This window comes from Mirounga angustirostris, unplaced genomic scaffold, assembly GCF_029215605.1.
Source record: "Mirounga angustirostris isolate CCGP_5_RB_7025 unplaced genomic scaffold, mMirAng1.0.hap1 SCAF_4, whole genome shotgun sequence".
Classification (NCBI taxonomy): domain Eukaryota; kingdom Metazoa; phylum Chordata; class Mammalia; order Carnivora; family Phocidae; genus Mirounga; species Mirounga angustirostris.
This window is the reverse complement of record NW_026991712.1, coordinates 19,666,517-19,684,079: the sequence shown is the minus strand read 5'-3', so window position 1 is coordinate 19,684,079 and position 17,563 is coordinate 19,666,517. Positions and strand designations below refer to the sequence as shown.

General features: G+C 40.6%; 1 protein-coding gene across 5 annotated transcripts in view; it reads left to right on the top strand.

Annotated features, from left to right (window-relative positions):
• Positions 1-1,267: 1,267 nt before the first annotated feature.
• Positions 1,268-17,563, top strand: part of COL14A1 (collagen type XIV alpha 1 chain) — a 214,226-nt gene continuing 197,930 nt past the window's right edge. For 2 of the 5 annotated variants that reach the window (XM_045895977.3, XM_045895976.3), the window contains exons 1-2: positions 1,670-1,918; positions 16,409-16,534. In XM_045895977.3, the coding sequence (XP_045751933.1) occupies positions 16,447-16,534 (88 nt within the window). In that variant the 5' untranslated portion in view covers positions 1,670-1,918; positions 16,409-16,446. Of the gene's footprint in view, positions 1,291-1,669; positions 1,919-16,408; positions 16,535-17,563 lie in introns of those variants that run through there. The other 3 variants (XM_045895974.3, XM_045895973.3, XM_054512474.2) reach the window with 2 other exon arrangements.

Sequence of the window (17,563 nt, the reverse complement as noted above, 5' to 3'; positions counted from 1 at the left end):
GTGGGTGGCGAGCTTTCCAGTTCCCGCCCTCTCCCAAGCCTCCAGGCGAGGACACCAGGTGGCGCTCGCACCCTTGCAGTAGTCTCCCCGAGCGCTTGGATTCCGAAGCCTGTCTCCTTAAAAATCGCGATGGGGCGCCTGGGTGGCTCAGTTGGTTAAGCGACTGCCTTCGGCTCAGGTCATGATCCTGGAGTCCCGGGATCGAGTCCCACATCGGGCTCCCTGCTCGGCAGGGAGTCTGCTTCTCCCTCTGACCCTCCTCCCTCTCATGCTCTCTGTCTCTCATTCTCTCTCTCTCAAATAAATAAAAAATCGCGCTGGCTGCCCGACCCCAGAAAATTCTGTTCTGTGAAGCGCAGTTGCAAAAGGGCGCCGAGCTTGGCCGCGCCCTGGGGCCGAGCTGAGGCCAATTTGAAAAAGGGCCAGCGGAGGCAGAGCATCGGCGGGGGCTGGAGCGGGACCTTTGCACTCCAACCGCAGGGCCCGCGGGAAGTTGCCAGCGTTTCCAAGTAGATGAATCTGCACGCAACATCGGGGAAGGCGGAGTTGGTGGCTAACAGTGGTTGGGACGGTTCGAAAGTCTAATGGACCCCCTTTAAAGCTTTCAAAAGCCCTTCTCTCTCTATTCTCAGCTGGGCACGTGGGAAGCCTGTTAAGAGGACCCCTTGCCCTTTCTCTTCTGTCCACTACCGGCCTTTAGCCGTTTTCCAACGTGAGAGAGCATTTTCTTGCAAAAATGAGTTGTTGCTAACTTTGTCGTTTCTGTAACTCCCTCCCCAACATCTGTGCGCACAAAAGCTGGATTGTAAAGAACGCCGCCCAGGAGGGTTAAGGACGATGACTTTCTAAAGGGGCCCAGAGGGTGACAGCGCAGCCCTGGTTTCTCGAGACCGGGCGCGAGGTCTGGCGCACCTCGTGTGCTTCACGTTTCAGGTAAAGACTCCCGTAAGGTGGCCGGCATGGATCAGAACCACCGGGGTGTTTGATAAATGCAGAGTCCTTGGCCTCAGCCCAGACCTGCTGAAACAGGATCTTTGCGAGTGGGAATCAGTCGCAAAGATCCTGTTTCAGAAAGTCCAAGCCCTGGCCACTGCCAACATTCGTCCTTATAAGCCCACAGAAATATCTAGTTCAACACCCTCAAATGATTCTCCTGCACATTAAATTTTGAGCATCGCTGCTCTGGCGTTTTGCAGCCCTTGTTCGGACAAGGAAGCGAGAAGAGGGGAGGCAGGGTACCCCTTCGCAGTGCGTGCGCGCTCCCAAGCGCGAGGTCCTTGACGCGGGAAGGCAAGTCGTGTCTTGGGAACGGGGAAGTGGGCGCCCAGTACCTGAGTCCTGGAGGGCGCCACACTCGCCAAGCGACCGCAGGGCCTGACTCAGGGGCCCCACACGAACCGCTGTCGGAGTGAAGGGGAAAGGCGGCTCTTTCTGGGCTCAAGACACCCGACTGCGGCGCGCACCTGGGGCGGCCGCCAGGTTTGGGGACGCGCGGGGGCGGCGCGGGGGCGGGCTCCTCGGAGGACCTCTTGTGCGGCGGGGGTGGGGAAAGGAGGAGGAGAGAGGTGGGGGGCGTATGAGACTTAGGCCTGCCTCCCACCTCCCCAACCTCCGCCTCCGCGGCCACCTTCCGCTCTATAATTGGCCGCCCGCTGGCCTTCCTTTCTTCTTATCTGATCCTGGGCGCCTGGCAGGAGGGAAGCCCTGGAGAGGACGCAGCTCCGGGCTGCACAGAGTGGGAGCTGGAGTGGGAGAGGATGAAAGAGAGGGAGAGGGAGAGAAGAGGCTAATTAAAAGGGGGCACAACGCGGGAAGCAAGCGAGAGCCGTGCGCCGCCAAGAACCAACTTGCGGCGAACTTGGATCCTACCTAGGCGTCGAGAGGTCCCCATCTTGGGCTAGAACATTCCCCTGCACAGGTCAGTTCCAGTCTTTCTCTGCCCTACTTCGGGTCGGCTATGAAAAATCTATTCGTTAGGAAGGAAAAGTGGAGAGGGCGAGTCACCTGCAGAAGCAATGCAATTCCATGATGGACCTTCTCTACGCGCGCGCCCAGGATGGTCCGGGGACCTCTGGGCTGGGCTGGGCTGGGACGGTGCACCCAGATGCCTCCTCGCGGGGGTCGCTGGGCAGGGAGTTTGGAGGTGCTACGTGATGCGAATGCAAAGACAGCGACAATGCCTTGTGTTGCCCCCGGGAACTTTGCCCTGTACTTGGGTGCTGTGAGCGCGCGGCGGGAAGACGTGGGTTTGGCTTCGAGACTGGCGATTCCAGCATTTCCAAGTAGAAGGGGCTTAGTAGAGGCGACAATCTGGTGAGAAAGGGGGCTCAGGAACTTGTCTTGGAGAGCTGAATATAAATAGCACGCTATTTTTATTTAGATTGTATTTGGGGGCGCTTGGAAGAGCAGTCGGTGGAGGTCATGGGAGACAAAATTCACCCAGCCCCCCCTTGGTACGGCCACAGATCAGCGCTGGGGTCAGGCGCTAGACGCAAAGAGGAGCAAGCCGACCGAGCTCATTGATGGAGGACGTTGGCAGTAACAGCTCTTATGTGTCTCTGCTCCAGGAAACCCGGATGCTTCGCGCGTTTTGCTTTGGTGTCTGGACGCAGGAGGTTGCGGTTTTGAGATGCACGAGCGGGCTGTGGTGTTGGAGGGTCCTCTCTGCCCTGGCTTTTCCACCCCTAATCTCCTCCGGTTTTATCCCTTGGCACCCCCTTCCTGCTTCGAGCCTCCTGTTCCGCACGCAGCGCCTGGCGGAGATGCAGCCGGCGGAGCTGGGCTTTGGCATGCAGTGCGCCCAGGCAAGACAGGGTTAGGGAAAGGCCAAGAGGAGCCAGTGTGGAGCCACGGGAGTGGCCTCTGTCCTTGGCGAGCGCCTGGACGCCGCCTGCGAGTCCTGGACCACAGGCACTCCGATTTTGGCACTGGGTTCTTGGGTCCTCTGCGTGAAGCCTGCCCTCTGGCACAGGAGCTCAGGGTTGACTGGAGGTCACCCCTTCTACTTAGGTACAGGCTTGGGACTTGTCTTTAGGAGAAATGTCCAAATGGAGCTTGCGTGCAGCTCTCACAGGGGCCAGGATCTCCCCCTGAAAAATGCTTCTGGAGCTGCTACCCAAGCCCCCTTCCCTCCAGAAGGTTTGGACTCCCTTTTGGAAGTTTTGGAGAGTCTGCTGGGTAGCAGCTGAAGGGGATATAGGAGAGGGAGGAACAAAGAAGTATGGGGTAAGACTTTGGTGGCTCTGTGGGGAGCAGAAATGCAAACAAGTTTTCCTGGAATTCCCCTTTAAGACTTAGGGGCTCCTCCCCGACAAAGGGCCAAGGAGGGCACTTCCTAATTGCAGCGTGGGATGAAGAGGTCTGTGTTCAAATCCTTAAGCAAACAGGCTTAAGCTGGGTGCAATTAGGAAAATTGGTGTTCTGTTTCTGATAAGGTGGTCCAGTTCTGCACACAGAGAACTCACAGGGACGTTTGGAAGGAGTAAATGAGTAAGTGAGTGAATGAAAGGATAGCATCTGGGTTTTTGCTTGTTTCAAAAGAGCAACTTAGATAGATTTCCTCTGAATCTGGCCCTAATAACTTGGTTACTGTAAGTAGACTTCAGGATATTTTTTTAAACAGCTTTATTGAGATATAATTCCTATACCACACAAGTATACAATAAATACCATGGTTTTTATATTCACCGAGTATATTCACGGAGTTGTGTAGCCATCAGCACTTGCAAGCAATTTTAGAACATTTTTATCATTCCAAGAAGAAATTCCATACTTATTAGCAGAAACTTCCCATTTCTCCCCAATCTGACCCCCCCCCACCTCATCTCCTGGCAACCACTAATCTACTTGTTGTTGATATTTCATTTAAATGGAGGCATACAGTATGTGTGTGGTGCTTTGTGAGGGGCTTCTTTCACCTAGGAAAATGTTTTCAAGGTTTATCCCTGATGTACAATATACTCACTCAACACTAGGCATCTCGTCCTTCTGCCTGGAGAGCCCCGTGCCAGGATAGACCTGAATCTCCACTGCAGCCCTGACCTCCGGGGGGTCCCTTTGAAAGGACAGGAGCCACATTGGTGAGGCCTCTCAGTCATTCCCTGGGAAGGATTTCTTGGAACCCATCAGAATTCCTGGAACAATTTTGGGCAGGTCCCAGGCTTCAGGATTGATGGGAGGAGCCCTTTGTCCCTTTTCCTGCTGCTAACGGTCCAGCTGAGGATTTCAAAGAACACTTGGGGCCTTCCATGAGTGTCTTGATTTTCTGAATCAGCCAGGGCTGTCAAGAATGGACTGAACAGGGTCGCCTAGGTGGCTCAGTCAGTTAAGCGGCTGCCTTTGGCTCAGGTCATGATCTAGTGGTGTGACTTACAGGGCACTGGGTCAAGCCCCAGCCCACAAAAGGCTCCTTGGGGTGTGTGCCCTTTGGCTCTTAAATACTTCCTCATGTCACCTAGTAAAACACAGAAATCCTTTGCTGACAGTTGAGCAGTTATGTGACTCTAGAGCCACATTTGCTGTCCTTTTTATCCAAACTCAGCCAAATGACTGCTGTTTTCCTGGCCTGTCATGTGTAACCCAAGATTCCTTTCAAGGACAAGGGCCTTCCTGAATTACTGCAGGCTGAGGTGGTATTGTTTGAGTCCCCCTGAGCTAACACATTATCTGGGATTATGACAGTTTGCACAGAACAAGGTCATTGGTAAATGAGACCCCAGATGGTCCCTGGGGGAACAGAGGAGACAGCAGGGGTGTGGGCGGAAGGACAGAAAAGCTTAAAGGAGAATGAATAAAACAAACTTCCTCCTCGGCAGATTTGCCCTTGATAGGGCTGATGGCATTTTTTTTTTTTTTTTGAGTACCTATTGAATACCTGCCTTTTTCTCTTTCAGAAACACATTTAAGTCCCTCAAATACTTGCAGAAGTAAATATTTTTCTTCCTTTAGAGATCGGATCACTGAGCTTATGGGATATAAACTACCTTGCCTGGGGTTACAAAACCAGCCTGTGACAGATACAAGATTAAGAAAAGTCTGTATAAGATTTGAATCCCACTGGATACATTATCCATCAGCTTCTTGGATGGGGGGTGGGGGAGGGTTGTGTGACGGACGTGGAGGCTGTCAACTGAGGCCGTATTAAGTAGCTGAAACGGGGTGGAAGGCAGGAAGATATGGGGGAATCTAAACTTGCTCCTTTTGTGCCCCTGTCCATGTTTCTTAACCTCTCTGAGCTTTAGTTTGCTCATCTAGAAAACAGGGATAACAGTAGTCGCTCTATAGGGTTAAGATCTAAGATGATCTAGTACAGAGCCTGGAAGACAAAAAGTGGCTACTTTTGTCTACTGCAGCTTCTTCCTTCTTTCCACTTTCCCCATCTCTCTTTCTCTGCTCCATTTTTTGAGAGGATGGTGACTAGAAAGGCTATGGGAATTCTGAGAACGGGGTGTCTATGTCAGGGCTTAGAGGCTAGACTTCCCATTTCTTCGAGGTGATTTTTTTTTTTAAGATTTTATTTACTGGGGCACCTGGGTGGCTCAGTCGGTTGAGTGTCTGCTTTCAGCTCAGGTCATGATCCCAAGGTCTTGGGATCAAGTCCTGTGTCAGGCTCCCTGCCCGGCGGGGAGACTGCTTCCCCCTTTGCCTGCAACTCCCCCTGCTTGCGCTCTCTCTCTCTCTCTCAAATAAACAAGTAAAATAAAAAAAAAACAAGTAAAAAAAGAGAGAGAGAGCGCAAGCAGGGGGAGTTGCAGGCAAAGGGGGAAGCAGACTCCCCGCCGGGCTCCAGAATTTGGGATCATTACCTGAGCCAAAGGCAGACACTTAACCAGTTGGGCCACCCAGGTACCCCCCCCCCCCCAGGTGATTTTTTTTATCTATACTCTTGACAAACTTTTCCTGCAAAGGGCCTTTGTTGGAGCTACACTGGCAGGTGTCTCTAACTTCCAATTTTAGGGAACAGTGCTTGGTCTCTTTCCTCCCAGAAATTACCTGGATTGTTTATGAAAATTGATCCAGAGGGAGACTGGATTTGCTGAGTTCATCAAATGTCTTAGGATGTGTCTGTAACTAGGAGCACTCAGGGGACGCCTTCTAGGATAAATATCTGTTCCTGGATGGCTTTCCGTCTGGTTTTATACACAGATTGGTATCTACACTGAAAAGAACTGATATCTAAAAATGATATTCCACTGCAGGTTTTTCACTTCTGTTCTTCCTCTACCTCCCAGACCTGACTCCTGCCATGTCCCAAAACTGTGCTAAGCATTCAAAATACAGTGGGTAACAATACACTTTGGCAGGTAGAAATGCAAATAGCCAATTACAGTACAGTGTTATGTGCTATAGAATGTAATATAAAGATTGCTACCATAGGAACCATAGGGGGAGCACCTGGCCCAGACTTGGAAGATCAGGGAAGCCTTCCTAAAGGATGGGATATCTGCACTGAGATGGGCAGCTACCCTTTGTACTGCTTATAATAGAGAGTTTAGTTAAAAACAATGCCCCATTTCTTTGACCAAGGAGCTATGTCAGTCCTTAAAAAAAAGAGAACAAAGAGAAGCCAGGTAATGGATCATTCCTGAATCAAGGAGCTGTCACTCGAATTTGCCATGCTTTGGGGATGGCTGTGCCTTCTACAGCCTGTAGAATTTACAGCACCTAGTTTAAGACTGAGCAGCTGCATTTCTGAGGCTAATTTGCAGTCAAGTCCCTTGCTGTTAATCTACATAGGGTCTTTATATAAATTAGTGAAAGGTGGTCTCTCTGAGCATAGCCATGCGGTTGGAAGAAGAAAATAGTGCCTTCTCCTCTGAATAACACAGCTTTGCATATAACTTGGAGAACAGAGTGTCTGCCCATTTCACTCATCACTCACTCTTGGCCAAGGGTAAATTGTGCAGTGCATCAACTGCAACCTGTACACATCAGCCCTGATCATTCAGTCATCAATTATTCAATCAATCAATGTTTATTCATGACCTATTATGCACTTTGAACCTTTTTGATTATGGGTTAAACTGCAATATAGATATCTCCTAGTACCCAAAATCCAGAAGGTAAAAGTAGTTACCGAGGTCCTGCAGTCAGATGGAGAGTGTCAGTGGGATAAGGGGAAGATGCAATCCACTGGATGCGTGCAGTGAGGGGTTTAGGCTGGTGCTACACAGATTATGGTTTGCTGTTTGCTGCCCTTCCACACACTGTTACTTCTCCCTGCTGAGATAAAACTGTACCAGGATCAAATATGTCACTAAGCACAAATACGTAAATCAAGTATATCACTAAGCACGCTGTTAGTTCAGCTGAAATATTTTTTTTCATAGCAAAGCTTTCCTGAAAAAGGAATCAAGATAATGTGTTGATACACATTTTGGTATAATTTCCTTATCTCATTGTGGACCAATAACAAACAGTTCATAGACTGGCGATTTTGAGGAGCACCAATCTAGGTAACATTGACCCATATCTGGCCAGGAAGGTGATCTTAGATCCTTTCTGTTTTTATACTATTTACTGTCTTCCTCTTTCCATCCTTCTCCCCCTCCTCCTCCTTCTTTTTCTCCTCCTTCTCCTTCTTTTTTTCTACCTTCTTATCTTTGTCTTTATAGTTTTTCATCTCCTTCCTGTTTCCTTATTTCTAGCTTATTATTTCTTTCCCTTCCATTGTGATGTTGTGAATTTGATTCAGGTTTTTTTTTTATAATTTAAAAAGCAAAGTGAGAGGAGCCCAAATACATAAGATAAGAAATGAAATGAAATGAAAATAGAAAACAAGCACAAAATTAGAGGAATTTACAAGACTAGAATAGTAATTACAATTATTGTGTGTCAATATATTAGAAAAGGAGGGTGTAATGGATTATTTTTAACAAAATGGAAATTACTAAATTACTAGAATACTCTAGGTTTACAGAAATTGTATATTATAAATAAGACAATAGGCATAAAAATTTTGAAAAGTAGTTAAAACGTAGTTAAAAAGCAGCCTCCCCCAAATGCCATACTTCCATGGTTTTGCAGTTAAATGCTAAAAAAAAGGAAAAAAATGTACAAAAAATTCAGTAATAGCAATACTATTATAACTGTTCCAAAGGACCATTTATAGAAAGAATGGAAACTTCATATTTTTATGAAATGTGTATATACTGATATACACATTTGACACAGCATAAAAAAGAAAGCTACAGATCATCTCACTTATTAATATGAATTAATGTGTATTAGCAAATAGAACCCAGTAACACATCAAAGAATAATATGCCTCTCTATTGTCATTGCAGTTGCTTTTTATAGGCTTGTTATCAGGAATTATGAATGCTCTGACTTTATTCTTCTTCTTTTTTTTTTTAATATTTTATTTATTTATTTGTTAGAGAGAGAGAGCACACAGCAGAGCGAGGGGCAGGCAGAGGGAGAGGAGAAGCGTCCCAGGGACACTGGGATCATGAACTGAACTAAAGGCAGATGCTTAACTGACTGAGCCACCCAGGTGTCCCTGACTTTGTTCTTTTTTAAAAGATTGTTTTGGTTTTTCTAAGTCCTTTGCATTTCCCTGCAAGTTTTTAGAATCAATTAGTTAATTTCTATAAAAAATGACTTGAGATTTTTTATAAGATTGCTTTGAATCTATAGATTAATTTGAAGACTTCCTAACAATTGGGTTTTTCAATCCATGAACATGGTATACTGTTCTGTGTATTTAGGCATTTTTAAGTTTCTCTTAGGAATTCAGATTTGTATTTTTTTCTGGTTTTTACACCAAAGAATGTGGAACATACCATGTCTTACTGATTTCTAAGTATTTTGTGTTTATGATGTTATTGTATATGGAATTTTACAGACTATTTTCTTTTCCATTTGTTTGCTGCTAGAAGAACATGATTAATTTTTGCCTATTGATCTGTGTCCTGCAAACTTCCTAAATTTACTTATTAGTTTAAGTAGGTTTTTTTTCTTTTATATGTTCTTTAGGATTTTTTGTGCAAAAAATCATGTTGATTTTAAATACAGTTTTGGTTCTTTCTTCCCATTCTTCCTTCCTTCCTTCCTTCCTTCCTTCCTTCCTTCCTTCCTTCCTTCCTTCCTTCTTTACTGCACTGGCTAGGACCTCTAGTAAAATGCTGAATGAAATGATAAAAATGTTACAGTGTTGATACCCATGTCCTATTCTTGATCTTAGGAGAGAAACATTCAATATTTCTCCATTAAATATGATTTTTCAATAGATGCCCTTTATCAGATTGATAAAGTTACCCTCTATTCTTATTTGCTGAGTTTCTTTTAATCATGAATGGGTAGTGGATTTTTCAACTGCTTTTCATGCTTCTAGTGAGATGATATGTATATTTATTTATATATTGGTCTAAGATGCAGAATGATATTGTTTTAAAATATTAACTAGTCATAACATTTGTAGAATATACCCCACTTGGTAATGATTTTTATTATTTTTATATATATTGGTGAATGGATTTTTGTTCCTATGTTCATGAGGGATATTCTGTAATTTTTATTTTTTATAATGATCTGATTTTGATTAAAGGATTATGCTAGCTCACCTCTGTTTTCTGAAAAGGTTTGCATGGATTGATATTTTATCTCCCTTAAATATTTGATAGAATTCACTAGTGAATGCATTTGGATTGTGATTTTCTTTTTAGGAATATATATATATTAAATATTTATTTGAGTATAATTGACACACAATGGTACATGAGTTTCAGTATACAAGACAGTGAGTGATTCAACAAGTTTATACATTATGTTATGGTCACCACAAGTGTAATTACTATCTGTCCTGATACATTGCTATTACAATGTCATTGACATATTCTTTATGCTGTGCCTTTTATTCCCATGACTTATTCATTCCATAACTGGAAGCCTGTATCTCCCACTCCCCTTTTCCATTTTGTTCAACATCCATCCCCCTCCCCTCTGGCAACCATTAGTTTGTGAATATTTTTAATAACAAATTCAATCTCTATAATAGAGGGCTGTTTGGATTTTCTGTTTTTTCATGTGTCTGTTTTAGCAAGTTGAGTGTTACAAGGGTTTTTTCCAATTAAGTTAAATTGTTGGACTTATTGGCATAAAGTTATTAATATTTTTCCTTTCTTCATGTGAAATATGTAGTGATATAATTTTTTTCCTTGTATTGTTAGTTGTGTTTCCAGTCTTTGTTTCTTGATCACTCTTTCTTAAAATTTTTCAATTTATTAATATTTCAAAGAAGGAAATATTGGCTTTGCTAATTTTCACTAAAATTAATTTTATAGTTCTTTGATTTTTACTCTTATCTTTATTAATCCCTTTCTTCAACTTAATTTGGATTTAATTTGCTCTTATTTTTCTGGCTTCTTTAGGTGGAACATTGAGATCATTGATTTTAAATCTTTCTTCTTTTTATGTAAATATATTAACCTCGAAATTTCTCTCTAATCCCTCAGCTGCATTCCACAGATGTTCATGTGTTGTCTTTGTATTTTTGTTCCCTTTCAAATATTTTTCTTAATTTCCATTTTCATTTCTTCTTTGACCTATGGATGAATTAGAAACATGTTTAATCTCCAGTTTTTGAATTTGTAAAGATATTTTAATATTGTTGATTTCTAATTAATACTGTTACTGTCAGAAGGCATACTCTGTAAACTTTCAAACTTTTGAAATTTTTTTAAGTCTCATTTTATGGCCCAGAATGTGGCCTATTTTATAAAACTTTCTATGTACACTTAAAAGAACAGTGCATTCTGCAGTTGGTGGATGTAATGTTCAATAAATATAAATTTATTGATAGAGTTACTAGCATCTGCTGTGTTCTTACTGATAGTTTGTTTAGTTTTTCGTCAATTTCTGAGAGGAGTGTTAACATCTCTAGCTTTGCTTATTATTCCATCCTTCCATTCCATTCCATATCAGTTTTTGCTTCATGTATTTTGAGGCTCTATTATTAAATGCACACACATTTACGATGGCTAAGTTTTTTTTATTCTTGACTCTTTATCATTCTGAAGTATCCAGGATTTGAGGAGAGTTTTTATCCTGATTTTATTTCACCTTATTGTGGCTCACACTTTTCTGAACATGTCCCTTCTCAATTTCCAGTCTCTGAAGTTCCTGAACTCTTCTGCTCTTTGATTCTTTATGCTAATAAGACTGGCTTTCCACTTGATCTCTAGTCAAAATGCCATGCCCAGTGAGGAGTTCACTCAGGGAGAGAAAGGCTAATCACCCAGGTAATAGTACCCAAATGAGGTTTTCTTTATTCCCAACTTAGAAGTATTTTCTACTATGTCATGATGCTAACAGAGAAGAGTAATAACCACTAACATCCTCTGGGGCTTGTTTTTAAGTAGACCTCATTAGCCAATCCTGGAAACTTCTTTGATTCTTCTGGATGTGAGGAGGGTGCTATTTTCATTGGAGAGAAGAAATAAGGAATGGTAAACAATGTCAACATGTTGGGTAATACATTAGATCTGTTTTTAGTCTTTGCTTTTTAATCTACAGATCTGTATGACCTACATCATTGATTGACTGTAAAAGTCTCCTTGTATACTGTGAACCTTAAAGTATAAACAAAGGAGGGTTGGGGAAAGCATCTCAGAGGTCATATTTTCCAGTTCCCCTTCCTCTCTATAGCATCTGTTAGGGGCAAAACCTAACCTGCTACTGCCTCTGAATTTCTAGTAAGAGAGAAGAACTGGTTCTAAGTGTGAAGAATTTTTACATCCAAATCCACATCTCTGTGGGTCAGTCCAGTGATTCAAGTTTGATTTGCAGAAGCTGCACAAAATATCTTGTTTTATTTTCCACATGAAAGCTCTTCAAATATTTGAAGACATTCATCACGTGCCTCTGATTCTGATTTTTCCTAGGCTTAAAACATGCTTAAACATCCCCAGTTCTTTTAAATCTTCTTTGCATGAACTTGTCAACTAGAACTGCTAAGTCTTTTTTTTTTTTTTTTTAAGTCTGTGAGTTGCTCTTAAGTCAAATCTTCCACATCCTCATATGGTTGATTATTTTGAATCTATATAGAGCTGTCATCTGGAAAATGATAAAATATGGGTAGGAATATATTTTGAAAAGTTTAAAGCAGTTCACCCATGCAAATAATTGTGTCTCTATCATTATCTGGGTCTTCAGTTTTTGCCTAAACCTTTTGCCAAGTTAGTCCCAACACCTTAATATGATGGGGTAGATAAAGACTTCTTGGATTTCCTTCCTCCTTTAGTATATACTCAAGTAGTAAATTTGTTGATTGTTATCATTACTTTGTCCTTCATGTTCCTTCAACCCGTTGCTAACATGAAATGAAGTAGAACTTTTTGAGAGCTATCTGTGTTCTAAGTACATTATCTGCATTACCTTAATCATTGGATAAAGTAGATGTTAATTTGCACATTTTGTATAAAGAAACCAAGTCTAAGTGGTTAAACCAGTTAGCCAAGTACCCCTAACAAATTATTGGCAGATTGTCTTCCTACCTCCCAGTTTTCTATTTATACCACCACTTTGTGCTAACTCTTTGTTCTAGTTCATACTTATTTTATGTAGATTTGCAATGTATTTGCTGGTGGTCTTTCTTTTCAATAAAATAGTGAGATCACTGAGGGCAGGGATTATGTAGTATAACGTTTTGTATTTTCCTTAGTACCAAGTAGAGAGCTTTGGTTTCTAATACTACAAATAACACACTCTCTTAAGGTCTCTTAAGGCCATATGCCAGATGGCTAGCAAGAATTTTGTTTAAGTTCATAGTTTTTTTCGTAAGTCAGCACTCATTGGATAGAACATTATCCAAGATTTGAATGTATATGTGTGTGTAAGTCTGTGCAAGTGTTTGTATATGTATACGAGTGGTTTACAAAAACTTTAGAATAAATGTTTTAAGGAATTTTGATAAAACTGGCTGTACTCAGAGCCTTTGCTCCTTATTAAACTCAACTACACAAGTGACATTAAATAAAACAAACACATGAAGTAGAAGAAGGGCAAATTAGTCCTAACGGGGATAGTTTGAAATTACTGACTACGAAATTGTGGCAGTGTTTTGAGAAAACTTGTACTAAACATTATCAACTTTCCCAAAATTGGGTTTATACCTTCTGAACTTAGAACTAAGTGGCCATTTTTAACATGTTTTTAAACAACAGCAAAAAAAATTAAGGCAGAGTTATTTGTGTTGGGCAGGCTTTTAGGCAGTTTCAACAAATTAGGCTTTGACATTTTGGTAAATGTTAAAGTATCTCATGGCACTTTAATAGGAATTAGGATTTTTCTTGCCCCTATTTTACTGTCCAAAAATTTGGAGACTTGGCAGAAAACCTTGGGAAAACTAAAATTCCACTTCTCTCAATATGGTATTACTCATCCCAATTTAAAGTAAACAATAGAAAGGAAGATTTAAAGATGAGCTATGGATACAATTCTTTCCATATAAATAATACTATTTTTTTTTAAATTACCAAGAGTAGGGTGGAATTAGTTAATTAGTTAATTAATTAAAATTAAATTTTATGAGAGTCCATAGTCTCTCATGATTCGTCTCCCCCTCCGATTTACCCCACTTCATTTTTCTCTTCCTGCTATAGTCTTCTTCTTTTTTTAAACATATAATGTATTATTTATTTCAGAGGTACAGATCTGTGATTCAATGGGTATTAAAGAGGGCACGTACTGAATGAAGCACTGGGTGTTATACGCAAACAATGAATCATGGAACACTACATCAAAAACTAATGATGCAATGTATGGTGATTAACATAAAATAATAAAATTTTAAAAATAAATAAATTTTAAAAATGCAACATTAAAAAATTAATTTTTATGAGATGCAGATTAACTTCCAATGTGTCATGTTAATTATTGCTTCAAAACACCTGGACATAGGAATTGTAGTATTTTGAAGAAAACAGAGAAAGGCTTGAAAACAGATTATGGCTTGTAAAAGGATCTTTTTCTCCTATGCTAAAAACTGTCATGTGGTATCTGATAAAAGTCCCCTGATTAAAGTGTATGCCGGAAACACAGATGGGGCGTGTTTCCTTACTTCTCCTTTTCTTTGCCTTGTTCTGATTAAAACCTATGGTTATAGTGTTGGGGCACAAAACCTTAGAATATTTATTTGAGTTGAGAGAGTGATTCTGCTGGTATGTTTTTTGGGGGGTGTAGTCACAGCTCTCTGGGTGACTGGCAGATTTGTTGATTTCCTGGTTGCAATAGGGCTGAAGCCTACTCCCATATCTTTTCAAATCCTCTGTATTCATGCCTTCTGTCTACATAAATGCTACTCACATCCCTTTGGATAATCCACCTAATCTTGTTCTTTTTGCCTCTGTAGAGTGAGGGTTCTATATATGCCCCAGGGTCTTTCTTCCTTTAATTCATCAAAATTTATTCACCATTTGCCCAACTTCCTCTGGGTTGTGACAAATGGTTGGTTTACTAATCTGCAGTGAATCAACCCAAGCGAAAACGCTCAATATATATAAAATAAATATATATGTTAATCCCTTAATGTGTTGCTTATTCTTTTAGGATAGGCACTTAATGTATTGCCTATTCCATTAGGAATTTTAAGGAGCTGCCAATATGTGAATGTCTTAATCCAAGGAAATATTCTTTTGTAATTAGCATTTGGAAACGATGGTAGGCTGATAGAGGAAGATATTTTTTGGGTCCCTAGATACAATTGAGTACCTTCTTTAATTTTCATGATAGAATCTTAACTTGATTACTTATATGATTATCAAAGTTACAGATCTCCCTTTTACTGGCAACACAAGAGTTGTACATACTGTCATTAGGTATTATAAAAAAAGTACTTGCCAAAAAAATTTTTTTTGAACAATTGCTTGAAGGAAATACAATTATTTATTCCTCTGGAGTCACTGTATTACTCTGGAATAACACCAGGATCTCAGAGATTTAAGTGCATCAGTCATATTGCTTTGAGAGTTCACAGACTTATACTTCGCTATAGTCACTGAGATAACTCTTCAGTTAAAAAAAGAAATTAAAGCTTATGTGATGTGGCCAAAGCATATTCAGAGGAAAATTAATGGCCTCAAATAAAGAATCATATTATATTACTTGAAGATTCAACAAAAAAATTACAAAGAACAATGAAAAACAAATAAAACAATAAAAGCAGAAAAGCCAAAAGAAGCAATTCCTAATAAGTGCAGAAATAAATAAATAAATAAAACCCATAATATTGACAAGTTAAAAAAAAAGCTTATTCTCAAAAAAACTGCAAGGTGGACAAATATATAGATTCTCCATTCTGGAGGGACAGGAGAAGTCAGAAATACACTACTTTAATAGTGGTAATGGAACTGTAACCAAGAAAGATATGTTTTGAATTGAGAGATCATACAACTCTGCGCTAATAAACCTTATAATTAAATATGTCTCAAATATCACAGTAGACATACTAAAAACATTATTTGCTATTTATCTGAAATTTGCCTCAGATCCTTTGTGAAACAATATTGGAGAATGAATGAATGAATATATGAATGAAAAAATGCCCTGGGTAGAAGAGAACTTTTGAGATGTCTTTTTGCTCTCTGTGAAAGGACTCAGAATTTCTCCTCGGTAATGGCTTCTAATAGAGTTGTCGTCAAGAATTTGTAGACTGGCCTCATAAATACCAACCAGTCACCCTTGCTTCTTCTCTCTCCATGCTGCTTCTTTTCCTCCCTCCTTCTTTTCTTCCTTTCCTACATTTTTCCCCTTTTCATCTCTCTCTCTTTTTCTTACAGTTTTTCTTTCATTGATTTCCTCATGAAAAAGAAAACCTTGGACTTGTTTTTAGATTCACACATGAGAGAAAAAAAAAGTTATAAGAAAAGATGAAAGGATTATGGATTTTTCAGCCCAGTGAAATAGAAGCAGAATAGTGATTCCATATTAGCACAAAGTGTTTTTTCACGTTCTTTTTGGTTACCGGAGGAAAGGTCCCATATATCATCTTTACTTTGTAGGCAAAAGAAGGCAACAGTAGAACTTTTAACTTTATGTGAAAAATACTGGAGGAGCACATTACTGTCAAGGAAATTGTGATTGTCTGATGACAATGGTCATTTTAGGTAAACTTTTGGAATTTATCCATTTGGAAAACTCCCTGGGCAACGTATGCCTTACAAAGAGTCACTGAGGACTTTCTGAACTTCTTTTCCTACATATTTCATATCATTCTCCCCATTTGCAGCATCATCTGAGAAAATTCTCTTTTATCAGTTTATATTTCAGAGTGAAATATATGGTGCCGTAGGGAATGAATTACTTCCTGACATTACTAATCCATGTTGGTTGGCTTGCTTGCCTGTCCTGGATGACTACATATACTTCATTTTCAGGCTTCTGAAAATCTTCCTCTGCTCTCTATTTCCAGGACTGCTGCTGCATCCCATGTGAAAAGCAGAGGATAAAATGAAGATTTCTCAGTGCAACATGCAAAACTGGCCGTTTCCAGCTCTGCTGGTCATTTCTTATTTTTGCGCCATTGTCCAGGGTCAAGGTAATGCAAAACTTTAAGATAATCATTAGGGCCTGGGACTCTAGCTACATTGGTTCTGGTTATTATTTATTTTATTTACCCTAATAGTGTTGCACGGGTTCTACTGTGTTTCTAGGCAGGGTCATATGTTGGCTTTTACTCAGTTTTACCAGCTGTTTACCTTGTAGAAATGTGCCACAACTTTGATGAGGGTTAAGACCTCACCAGGAACTGAGCATAGTAATTTTGTGGTGGTTTGTTAAACAGCTCATTCTTCACATGCTTCTGAAGAGGCTGTGCAGTTTTAATTAGGAAAGGCCAAATTTGCATGCTACAAAATCAGTTCCATTAATGAGGAGCTATGATGGGTATGTGTATGTACTCCAGTCATGCCTTGTCTCTTAAATAGAGGGTCTACAAAATATTTCTACCACTTCATACCTGGTCTTTATTATTTTGTTCCTTTCTTAAAAACTAGCACATAGTATAAAGTTACCAAAAGCCTGGCAGAGGCTGCTGATATGCCATTTTAAGCATTTCCAAAGATGTCTAGCTTTGTTTTCATTGAACTTAGTTTTTGAATTCTATCTGTATTACTGGGATCTGCACTTTTATTCTCCATTTCCACTCGTTTTTATAAAATATGTTAGGAGTTGGTAAACTACCAACTCCTGGGCCAAATCTGACCCACTGTTTGTTTTGTCATCAAAGTTTTATTGGATGCAAATATTTGTTTACCTGCGTCTGTGCCAACTTTCACATTGCGAAGTCGAGTAGTTGTGAAAGAGACCATATAGCCCACAGAGCCTGAAATATTTATTATCTGGCCTTTTGCAGAAAAAGCGTGCTAACCTCCGAAGTAAGTGCACAACATGTATAAGTAAGCAAAACTCCATTACTAGGTAAACATGATAATCTTGCAGAAGCAGAAATGGTGCTGAAAGAGTCATTTGTCAGCTTAGCCAGGAAATCTACATGTGATAAAGAAAGTTATTTTAGGAGTGTTAATGTCTAAGGCTTGGAATTTATGGTTATAGAAAAGTCAAATGT